The sequence below is a fragment of the Tupaia chinensis genome, unplaced genomic scaffold (assembly GCF_000334495.1).
Source record: "Tupaia chinensis unplaced genomic scaffold, TupChi_1.0 Scaffold140086_1, whole genome shotgun sequence".
NCBI lineage: Eukaryota > Metazoa > Chordata > Mammalia > Scandentia > Tupaiidae > Tupaia > Tupaia belangeri.
Window position 1 is genome coordinate 932,214 of NW_006199965.1, and position 12,570 is coordinate 944,783.

The following is a 12,570-nucleotide window of genomic DNA, read 5'->3' on the forward strand; positions in this document are numbered from 1 at the left end:
ATGCTCGCCAGACAGAGAGAGACAGAGAGACAGAAAGCGAGAAATCACCTCCCAGGGGGGATGGCCACGCCGCAATCCCCTCTCCTCCATTCTCCTCTCGGGATCTTGGGCACGCACACACACGCGACCGGCGTGAGTTTAAGCCACAGGGTCCAGGACTCGAACCACAGTTGACTATGTGGGAGTCCAGCGACATAGCCATTACACTAACTGCTGATCCCATCAACATCACCCATTTTTAATTCTCTCTTTTATTGCTTGGGAATAAAGATTAACCACTCAGAAGTCAGACAACCAGCTCTCAAGTTGCAAAATAGTATGTACACACATACCTGCAAATGTTTCTTTTTGTACAATGTGGTCAAAAGTATCATTTTTTTTCCTTTTTGTTTTTGCATTTTGTATTGTATTTGGAAAGTTTTCTTCATTTTCAGGTTATAAAAAAATCACATATGTTTTCCTATAGTAGGTGTACTGTTTTATGTTTTACATCTAAATTTCTGCTCCATTTGAAATTTGCTTTTTGTTGTATGGTGAGAGGAACTGCATGTTTTTGGATTTTCTATTCTGCTCCCTTGGCCTGTCTACTAACGCTCTAGTTGATTCAGTTCTATTGTTTAAGACTGTCCTTTCTTCATCTAATTGTTTTTACTTTCTTTCTTTCTTTCTCTCTCTCTCTTTTTTTGCTACAGGGTACGTGTGCTCACGAAAGAGAGAGAGAGAGAGAGAGAGAGAGAGAGCCACTGGCCCTTACTTGTCTATCTTGATATGAATACCACACTGTTTGATTTACCATAGCTTTATGGTAATTCTATGTTCATAAGGAATATTGGTTTGTAGTTTATTTTTCCTGTAATGTCTTTATCTGGCTTTAGTATCAGAGCAACACTGGCCTCATAATTGATTAGGAAGCACTGCCTTGCTTTCTATTTATTTTCTGGAAGAATTTCTAAATAATTATTAGTATTTCAGTGTATGTGATAAGTCCCCAAAATATATGGTTATTATATTTGCTTTGAATAGTTATGTTTGATATAGATTGAAACAATAAAAAAAATTCCTGGGGCCAGTCCCATAGCTTAGAAGTTAAGTGAGTTAGGTCTTACATGACTGAACATGGTTTGAATCCCGGCCCTAGAGACTTGAAAATAACATGCTGAGGACATGTGCTTACGTGTTCTAAATCCCAAAGGGATGAAGAAATGGAGAAGGAATTGCAGCATGACCATGCTCCAGTGGAGGGTGCTTTCTCTCTATTTCTCTGTCTCTCTGGCAAGCATGTATCCTTTGGAAACTAAAATTAAATTTTTTTTACATTTACCCACAATGTACTATTTCTGATATTCTAAATTTTATTTATCTAGATTTTTATCTAGTATCATTTTACTTCTGCCTGAAAGACATTAACGTTTCTTACAGTGCAGTTCTGTTGATGATTTTTTTTTTCAGCTTTTGTATGTCTGATACTTTTTCTTTTTAACTTCATTTTAAAAATTGTGGTAAAATACACATAACACAAAATTTATCATCTTAAACATTTTGTTATGTATAGTTCAGTGATAGGAGGTAAATTCACATTACTGCATAATCATCACTACCATCCATCTCTAGAACACTTCCCATCTAGCCGAAGTGAAAATAAATATGAATACTTCACAGATTTGCAGGCCATCCTTGCACAGGGTCCATGCTAACCTCCTCTGTATGTTTTCACTTTTAGTACATATGTGTTGAACTGAGAACTTAACTTCACGTTTGAAAGATATTTTTGCTGGATAAAAATTCTAGGTTGATGGGACTAGCAGTTGGCATAATGGCTATGTCACTGGACTCCCATGTAGTCGACCACAGTTCGAGTCCCAGACCTGGTGGCTTAAAGATATAGTATCACGGGCACATGTGCGTGCATACCCAAGACTCCGAGAGGAGAATGGAGGAGAAGGGATTGCCGTGTGACCATTTGCCCTGGGGCGGGGGGTGGTGATTTCTCACTTTCTGTCTCTCTGTCTCTCTCTGTCTTTCTGGTGTGTGCACGTGCCCTATAGCAAAAACCTCTTCCCCCCAAAAAAAATTCTAGGTTGACTGTTAAATGTAGTTTCAATGGTTTTCTTTCTTAATTAAAAAAAAATTCATTTATGTATTTATTTATTTTTAAGAGCGATTTTTTGCCATAGGGCATATATACTCACTGGAGAGAAGACAGAAAACAAAAAATTACCCACCTGGAGGGATGGGCATGCCACAGATCCCTTCTCCTCCAATCTCCTCTTGGGATTTTGGGCACACATGCCCATGTGCCTGGCACGAGTTTTTTAAATTGCCAGGTCTGGGACTCAAACCATGGTTGACTACCTGGAAGTCCAGGAATATAACCCTTATGCCAATCTGCTGTTCTCTATTTATTTATTTTTTTAGAGAGATTTTTGCTATAAGGTGCATATGTTCATTGGACTGTTCTCTATTTATTTATTTTTTTTAGAGAGATTTTTGCTATAAGGTGCATATGTTCATTGGAGAGACAGAGAGAGAGACTGAGGGTCAGAAAGCAAGAAATTCCGCTCCCAGGGGGATGGTCATGCCACAATCCCTTCTCCATTCTCCTCTTGAAATTTTGGGCATGCACACACACACATACACCCAGTGTGGATTTCAAGCCTTTGAGTCTGGGACTCAAACTTCTGTCCACCATGTGGGAGTCAGCGAAGTAACCATTATGCCACCTGTTGGTACCTTTATTATTTTTTTTAATGCTTTAAAGGTTTTCATCACTGTCTTCTGGCTTGCATTGTTTTCAATGAGAAATCTGGTGTCTTATTTATCTTTGTTCCTGTGTATCTAACGTTTTCTTTTTGTCTGGTTGTTTAAAGATAATTTTATTACTGGTTTTCATACTTTTGTTATACTGTATTCTGGTGTAGTTTTCATCATGTTTCTTGAACTTTTTAGATCTATGGACTAACAGTTTTCATCTTATTTGGAGTATGTGTGATCATTATTTCTTCAAATATTCTTTCTGGCCTCTCTTCCATTCAAGTCTCCAATATATGTATTTACTAGATCACTTGCATTTTCCCACAGGTGACTGATGTTCTGTGTCTTTTTTTTCAGTCTTATCTCTCTGTGTGCCATTAGGATAGTTTATGGTGCTGTGTCTTTAAATTCATTAATCATTTTCTTTTAATGTCTTATCTGCCATTATTCTTACCCGGCCTATTTTTCATCCCACACATTGAAGCTTTCATCTCTAAAAGTTCAATACAGAGCTTTATAATTTTTCTATGCATCTAATTCACATATTTAATCTTTTCTCAGCTTCTTGAACATATGGAGTATACTTTTAATAACTTTAAATTCCTTGTGTACTATTCCTGTGTATCTAACGTTTTCTTTTTGTCTGGTTGTTTAAAGATAATTTTATTACTGGTTTTCATACTTTTGTTATACTGTATTCTGGTGTAGTTTTCATCATGTTTCTTGAACTTTTTAGATCTATGGACTAACAGTTTTCATCTTATTTGGAGTATGTGTGATCATTATTTCTTCAAATATTCTTTCTGGCCTCTCTTCCATTCAAGTCTCCAATATATGTATTTACTAGATCACTTGCATTTTCCCACAGGTGACTGATGTTCTGTGTCTTTTTTTTCAGTCTTATCTCTCTGTGTGCCATTAGGATAGTTTATGGTGCTGTGTCTTTAAATTCATTAATCATTTTCTTTTAATGTCTTATCTGCCATTATTCTTACCCGGCCTATTTTTCATCCCACACATTGAAGCTTTCATCTCTAAAAGTTCAATACAGAGCTTTATAATTTTTCTATGCATCTAATTCACATATTTAATCTTTTCTCAGCTTCTTGAACATATGGAGTATACTTTTAATAACTTTAAATTCCTTGTGTACTAATTCTATCATCTGTCTTTTCTGGTTAGGCTTCTAATGACCGATCTTTTCATTATAAATAATATTTTCATGCCATTTTTATGCTTTTAATTTTTTATTAGATACCAGACATTGTGAATTTTATTTCTTTGGGTATTGGGTATTTCGTATTTCTATAAATAAGCTATTGTGGGCCATGGTTAAATGAACTGGAAACAGGTTGATCTTTTCTTGTCTCATACTTAATCTTCGTGAGGCAGGAGGACCACAGAATCATTTGGGCTAGGCTGATTCTTTTCCCTTTACTGAGGTAGAATTCTGCATGCTATACCAGATGCCTCATGAATTATGAGGTATTTCACTGAGGTGGCTAGGACAGGTATTATTCTTGGCCTTGTATGAACTCTAGGAATTTTTCTCCCAAGGCCTCAGGTAGCTTCCTCATGTATGTCCATGTTTTATATTCCCTTATGTCTCATGGGAGATCTTCTGAAGATCTTGGAGATTCTCTCCTTGTGAAACTATTTGCTCTTTGGTGCTCTTCCCTAAAAACACTAACCACCTTGACCGCCGAGAACTTTCGGCTCCTTATCAACCTAGTAAATCCTTCAAGCTCCACCTGATTTCTCCCATCCTGCATGGTGGCCTTGAAGCTTTCTCAGAGGTACTCAGGGCAGTCTCAGGTCTCAGATAATTTGTTTCCATCTCTCAAGGATCACTATTCTTTGTTGTTGATGTCCAATGTCTTGTCTACCATTGTTTTGAAGAGTTTGCCCAGATTTTTAGTGAGATAATAAATCCCCTCTCCATCACTACTTTGGTAGAAGTTGCACTAAGTATTTAATTTTATTTTGTTATTGCATATCTTCTAACTGACTTTTGTTTTTAGAATGAGGGTTATTGATTTCTGTTTGTTGATTTTGTAGTTTGTTATGTTATTCAATTATATTATTGTGTAATAGCTTAATGCTGATTATATTAAGTTTTCTAGAAGCCTTATGTCTGGAAAAAAGAAAATAGTTTTCCCATTTTCTTTCTGATTCTTTGTTGTCTTTGTTGTTTTATCCTTCTAAAAGCATTGACTAATATTTTAACACAATGTTAAATAACATCAGAAATGATGAGCATGAGTTTGAAGATTGCACGGATATTCCACCAGTTCTATCTTTTTCAGATGTCCCTATTAAAACCCTCAGTCTTCTATTCTGAAATGGCCCAGTTGTCATTCCTATGCCTCCTGCACAGCTATCATCTTGGGGTCTCCAATCCACTAGCCCTAATGCCCATTCTTATGTTTACTTTCTTTCCCCCCATTTTGATAAAGCAGAGAGGGAGGGTGCATGGAAGGCAGTTCTTGGAAATCTTGCAAAGTCCATAGATTGACTGGGTATAGAACTTTAGTTTGGAAATAATTTTTCCTAAGAATTTTGAAGGCACTATTTTTGTCCTCCAGTGTCCAATGTCAACATCACATGCTGATCTCATTCACAATGCATCACGTATAACCTACTTTTTGTTTTCAATGACTAAAGATTATACGATCTTCTTTTTGTCCCCAAAGACTGCCTACCATTCTTTTTTGTTTTTCCATGGCCCTAAGATGACAAAATTTTAAAAATTCAAAGATTCTATTAAAGTATGCTTCTATAGTTCTGTGGCTCTGTTAGAGTAAATGACCATATTGTTTATTGAAGAAAAATTATAATAATTAATTCATTAACATAAATAGATTAATTTTTAAAAAGAAAAAAAGAGCCATACTCCAGGATTTTCATTAATGGCTGCTGTTTAGAGCTCTTCAGGCTTTGTCTTCAGCCATGATTGTATTAGAATCAAATTCAAGAATGTACAGGACTTACAGAAATGGAGAACAACAAAAAAATCTTGTAGGAGAGATTTTTACTATCGGTCACATGTGCTCACTGGAGAAACAGAAAGACAAAGAGAAAGAGTGAAAAATCCCCCCCACAGCCCCCCCCCCATCCCCCAGTGGGTGATGGCTATGCCGCAATCTCCTCTCTTCCATTTTCCTCCTAGGACTTTGGGCACACACGCACAGGCACCCAGTGTGAGTTTCAAGCCAATGGGTCTGGGACTTAATCCACAGTTGGCTATATGGGAGTCCAGCGCCATAACCACTCTGCCACCTGCCATATGAGAGTCCAGCGCCATAACCACCCTGCCACCTGCTGGCCTCAAGAACAAACTTTAAGAAATATAAGAATTACATATTTTCCATCCAAAAATGTGGTTCTTACAATATTCTGCCTGAGTAATTGTATCATTCATATCATTTGGAAATCTATGTCTTTAAGATTATATTGGGACGAGCAGATGGTGTACTGGTTATGTTGCTATACTCCCACATAGTCAACCACAGTTCAAATCCTGAACCTGGCAGCTTAAAATTCACTCTGGACATGTGTGCGTACATGTCCAAGTCCTGAGAAGAGAATGGAGAAGGGACTGTGGTGTGGCCATCCCCTGCGGGGTGATTTCTCACTTTCTGTCTCTCTGCGAAGCACACACATCCTGTAACAAAAATCTCCTACAAAACAAAAAAAGATTATATTGAATTTACTTGGTTGTACTATTGTAAATACTGATAATATACATGAATATAATAATTTTTGTATAGCAAGCACTTTTCTGAGTTTTACATTTTTAGACTTATTAACTGATAAGCCTCACAACATATCAATGAAATGGATATTGTTATTATCCCTATTTTACACATGATGAAGTTGAGGCCTAGAGAATTTAAGAAATTTGTTAAGGGGCCAGCAGGTGGCCTGGTGGTTAAGGAGCTGGAATTCCCACATGGCCAACAGTGGTTCGAGTCCCAGACCTGAAGGCTTGCTTTCTCACCCTCCCTACCTCTCTCTCTCTGGCAAAACTCATGTGAAAAAATAAATAAATAAGATAAATAATTTTTTTTGGGGGGGAAGATGTTTTTGCTATAGGGATTGCACGTTCACCAGAAAGACAGAGAGAGAGAGACAGAAAATGAGAAATCACCCCCCAGGGGGGATGGCCACACTTCAGTCTCCTCTCCTCCATTCTCCTCTCAGGACCTTGGGCATGCACACACACGCACCTGGATTGAGTTTAAGCCACTGGGTCTGGGACTCAAACCACGGTCGACTATATGGGAGTCCAGCGACATAGCCATTATGACAACTGCTGGTCCCAAAATAAAGAATTCTTTAAAAAAAGAAAAGGAACTTGTTAAGATCACCTAGTTTGTAAGTGGCAGAACTAAAAGTTGAACCCAGGTCACCTGTCCCTGGATGAGATTCTTTTACCCAGTGTACCTTCAAGACTGTGTAATAGGCCTCTGAAAGCTGTAAGATTCTAAAAGGCTAGGTGTGTGTTGCATATATTTCACTCGGCTCCTTCATTCTGCCTTCTCTAGAGCCCCATAATCTATCCTTAACACAAAGGCTAAGAGAGAGGGAGCTCTGGGCTGGGCTCCTGGGAGTTGTGATTATCTTAGAACATCCAGGATCTGCACTTACCACGCACAAACATCTGGATGCCTCGTCCAGACTTAAACTCCGTGTCCCCTGAAGCCTCTTTCCTGAACTTCACACAGTAGTATGTGCCGGCGTCTGTGGGGGTGATGTTACTGATGCGGATGGAAAAGTCCGTGTTGTTTCTCTTAGTGGTGTCTGCCACGGGTGTTACCCGGTGGAAGTGGCCTCCTCGGAAACTGTAGATCAACTGCCGGTCTGGCCTTTCCCCCCTGAACCACTGGATGGGCCCGACGGGAAGCAGAGAGGTCAGGGTGCAGTGCAGAGTGGCCGACTCCCCAGCAGACAACACCAATGACTTCTCAGGCTGAATCACCTTCGGCTCCTCGCCTGCCACTCCTGGAAGGAAACAAGTCAGCTCCAAGTCCTCTGACCTGGCCCAGCTGGGATAAGGCTGGGGACCAGATGCCTGGGTTCAGATGGCAGTTGAAATCCCATGAGCGCTTCCTTTCCACATTACATGTTGGCGGATGGACAAATTGCTGAACTGGGTGCTGAGAGCAACACAGAGACAAGACGGACAGTCTGTATGAAAGGACAGAGCCAGGGAACTCACAAGAGACGAAACAGTCTCTGAAAAGATGTTCAACACACCCAGTGAACCAGTGAATTACATATTTAAACCAGAAGCAAAATGCTAACGTCCATACCAGAATAGCAGGAAAAGTTGAATGAAACACAAAACAAAAACGAAATGCAGCTATTAGTAAATGAATTGGTAAAAGCACATTTCCAGATGCAGTAAGATCAATGGGTTGGAACTGAGGCGGTGAGAGAGGCCGGTGAGGCAGAGGGAGAGCCTAGGATGGGGCCCACGGAGTCATGCAGATTTACTATATGATGGTGGTGGCATTTGATGTTCATGGCAGAAAGCTCTCTGGGAGAAAACAAATGTAACTCTTCAAAAGTGGCTGCTCCCAGTGGGTGGGATCTGTAAGGGGACTTTCATTGTTTACTTGCACATTTTTTCCTTGTTTGGGTTATTTGACACAAGCCTATAATGCAGTAAAAATAAAATAAAATGAAATGAAATGAAATATTTCTCCCTGCTGTAAGCTAAGAGTGCACACAATTTTTAGAATGTTAGCGTGGCAAAAATGAGGACGATTGCCAAACTTCAGTGTTGCCAAGGGTGTGGCGAAGCAGGCGCTCCCTCTCACAGACTGCAGGTGGTGACATAAATGGACACGATCTTTCTAGAGAGCAATCGAGCATTTTAGTCAAGACCTTGCGTTACATGGACACTTGATAAGCCCAAGTTTATAACAAGGAGAGGAGAAAAAGTTTAACCAAATCTGTTCTTGTCCCAAATGTCCCCCTGTTCATTTTTGGTGTTCTGTGATATGTATTATTCACATTAAGATGCTCTTTTTTTTTTTTTTCAATTGGGAAATTCTAGGGGTGTTTTTTGGAGAAATTTTTGCTATAGGGTGCGTGTATTCACCAGAGAGACAGAGAGAAAGTGAGAAGTCATCTCCCATAGGGAGACGGTCATGCCATAATCCCCTCTCCTCCATTCTCCTATTAGGATTTTGGGTACACATGTGTACACATCTGACATGAGTTTTAAGCCACCAGGTCTGGGACTCAAACCATGACTGGCCATGTAAGAGTCCACAGCCTTAACCACTGTGCCACACACTGGCCCTGAAAAATTCTGTATTATTATTTTTTAAGAGATTTTTGCTGTAGGATGTGTGCACTCACCAGAGAGACAGAGACAGAGACAGAAAGTGAGAAATCACCCTCTGGGGGAATGGCCACATCACAATCCCTTCTCCTCTATTCTCCTCTCAGGTTTTGGGCATGCACGCACATGCACCTGGCTTGAGTTTCGAGCTGTTGGGTTAGAGACCTGAACTGTGGTTGGCCGTGTGGGAGTCCAGCAACGTGACCATTACGCCATCTGCTGGTCCTGAAATTCTGTATTTTAAGAGTCTTTGAAATGCATGTATATCCTTTGGCTTACTAATTCCTCTTCTAGGGATTTTTTCAAAAGAAATAATGAGACAAGAGTGAACTCATTTTGTAAAGGAGTGGTAATCATCATATTTGCAATACAGGAAAAATTGATTTCAAGCACATGTCTGAGAATAGGGAGTCAGTTAAGGACGTGATGTTCTAACACCAGTGGAAAACTATGTAGCTGTTAAAAGGTAACGTTGAAGTACATGTTGAGGTTATACATATCAACAATCATGTAGACACGTGTATATTGACCTGGAAAAAGGTCCCCAATAAAAGAGCAGATAAAATACCTTATTTAACATAATCCTATTTTTTCAACAAAAGTTCAATGTACATGGAAGCAGCATAATGAAGAGGATAAAACAAGGGCTTGTGGGATTCCTTTGACTGGATTCAAATGCTTCCTCTATTGCTTACTTGATGTTTGATTTTGAGAAAATGACTTAACCTTTCTGAGCCTGTTTTCTTACCTATGATATATATATATATATATATATACACATATAATGAGCAGAATAAGACTTCTCTTGCAGTTTTAGTTTTATTTGTATTATTACTTTTAATTTTATTTTTTTAGGTTTGTACCATAGGGCTCATGCATGCTGCAGAGAGACAGAGAGAGAGGGGAGGGGAAGTGAGAAATTACTCCCTGGGGGGATGGCCACACTGCATTCCCTTCTCCTCCATTCTCATCCTGAGATTTTGGGCATGCATGCACATGCACCCTGGGATGATTTTCAAGCCACCAGGTCCAGGATTTGAACCATGGTCAGCCATGTGGGAATCCAGTGCCTTAACCACCTTCTGTGCCTTGTATTATTATTTTTTAATTACAAAAAAAATTATCTATTTATTTTGGTGATATTGCTCTAGGGCATATGTACTCACCAGCGAGAAAGATAGAGAGAGAGGGAGAGAAAATCCCCCATGAGAAATGGCCATGCCACAATCTCTTCTTTTCCATTCTTCTGTCAGGATTTTGAGCACACACACACACACGCACACACACACACAAACACGCGCCTGTTGTGTTTTTTAAACCACCAGATCCTGGACTTGAACCGCACAGTCTGCCACATGGAATCCAGCCACCCTAAGCACCATGCTACTGGCTGGACCACTTTTCTTGTAGTTTTGTCATGAGACGGAAACCTAAAAATCATTGTGAAAGCTCAAGACTGTGCCTGGCTCATAGACGAACTTCTGCAAAAGGAACTTCCCCTGAAGACTGAGTCCAGCGGCTGGCTCCAGCCCTCACAGGCTTGCTGGTTTCGGGCAGCCCGCTCCCTTCATCTGCTTTGCTTCCTGTTTGTCAAGCATGATGAATCATTCCCATTTCCCGGGGCTGCTGTGAATTTTAAATGGTGACACATATTGCCAAGGACACAGAGTGGGTGCTGTAATGGCCATAGTCAGCACGACCATTTTTGTGTGTTCATGTTTGCATTTATCAAACTCTGGAAGGATATAACAGCCGGAGCTTACATAGGCACTTCTGTGCGCCAAGTATTACTTGAAACACTTAGCTATATGAACTAAAGCTTGTCTAATTTTTATCATAGCCCTTTTAGAAAGGTGTTGTTTCTTCCCATTTCACTGACAAGAAAACAGAGGTACAGAGAACTTTGGTAACTTGTCCACAGTCAAACAGCCTACAAGTGATGAAACGTGGCCTTAGAGCCTGGCAGACTGGGTGAAAGTTCTAGCAGTGCTTTTAACCTCTTCACCAGACAGCCCCCGACTGAGTTAACACTGCTGGGTGGAGGAGGGTGCCTCGCTTGTCGCCTGGGTCAACTTTGAGGGAAAGGTATAGACAGGCAGGAGAAAAGCCCACATTAAAACATAATCTAGGAGGGACCAGCAGTTAACGTAATGGCTATGTCGCTGAACTCCCATGTAGTCGACCATGGTTTGAGTCCTGGACTCAGTGGCTTAAACTCGCGCCAGGCGCGTGTGCATGCATGCCCAAGATCTCGAGAGGAGAATAGAGGAGAAGGGATTGCGGCGTGGCCATTCCCCCCAGGGGGTGATTTCTCGCTTTCTGTCTGTCTGTGTCTCTCTGTTTTTCTGACGAGTGCATGCACTCTATAGCAAAAACCTCTCAAAACAAACAAACAAACAAAACATAATCCTAGGAGAGACTTAATAGTCTATGAATCACCATTTACCAATATTTTAAATCATCTACATTGTGTGTATAGTACTTGTGACTCTCCTCCATCTCTCGTTCTGTCTCCATCCATCTTAATGAAGGCAGCCCTGCCTCCCAGGTGCAGGATTGAGAAGTCACGTGCCACACCTTTACCCCCTTCCTCTCATATGGCACCAGGTCTTGTGGTCAAGCCCAGTGGGTCACAGAGCCTTTGCAGATGTCAGGGCTGTGGGAGGGGTGGAGAGACTCGGAACCCTGTCACAGAGAAATTTCTGTTCTTAGGGCTAAGCCCTGTCTAGACTTGGGTGGGAGAAATAAGAAACAAGAATTCAGGAGGTATTTGTTTGGGGGTACTTGTTATAAAGGGTCTCTGCAGCCCCAGCTAATCGGATGACTGCCAAACTCAGGAGAGGATCCTTGCACCTGAGTGCCCAGTAGTGGAGGTGCTTACCTGTGAGTCCCAGCAGCAGAGGCAGCAGCACTGATGGCAGAGGCAGGTGGGGCTGGAAGGCAGGGGCTGGCATCGTGGGGGCCCCTGCAGCATGCCCTGTCTGAATGCCTGTCCTGAAGAGGAGTCAATTCTGTGCTCTGTCGAGAGGCAAAGCTTTGTCTTCTGTGATATAAGAGGAAATGAGTACAAGAGGAAAGGATTGTGGGATTGAGACAGTTCCTCTTCTAGATTGTGAAGTAGGGATCAGACGCTAGGTGTAGAATCACTGATATCAGGAGATAAGATGCTTGGGGAGTCCACGGCCTACTCCCTCTGCTCCCTGGGCCTCACTGCACATCAGGGGTGCTGGTGGCCCTTCCTCGTCCAAGAGAATGGGAACTGGTCTTCCATAGTGGAGGGTGCGTCCTGGCTGTTGATTATCTAAAACTGGGGCTAAGATGAGCTGTGCAGGTCAGGAAGGCTCTTGGGCCTGGGGACTCAGGGGGATGGAAACCTCTCCTTCCTTCTCCAGAGGTGTCAGTGGGAAAGTGAGCCTGAGGCCCTGTCTGATGGGACTACTGGATTTGCAGAGTAAGCTTTGGAG

At 41.2% G+C, this 12,570-nt stretch overlaps 1 protein-coding gene and 1 non-coding gene across 2 annotated transcripts in view; both read right to left on the reverse strand.

The window, feature by feature from the left end:
• Positions 1-12,146, reverse strand: part of LOC102489040 (signal-regulatory protein beta-1) — a 27,525-nt gene extending 15,379 nt beyond the window's left edge. Inside the window, exons 1-2 of the mRNA XM_027765979.1 lie at positions 11,988-12,146; positions 7,402-7,755 (exon numbers count right to left, since the gene is read on the reverse strand). Coding sequence (XP_027621780.1) covers positions 7,402-7,755; positions 11,988-12,060 — 427 coding nt within the window. The 5' untranslated portion in view covers positions 12,061-12,146. The remainder of the gene's footprint in view (positions 1-7,401; positions 7,756-11,987) is intronic.
• LOC114004772 (U6 spliceosomal RNA) lies at positions 1,638-1,745 on the reverse strand. The gene has a single exon (XR_003546838.1). It is a non-coding gene; the product is annotated as a U6 spliceosomal RNA (small nuclear RNA).
• Positions 12,147-12,570: the final 424 nt, after the last annotated feature.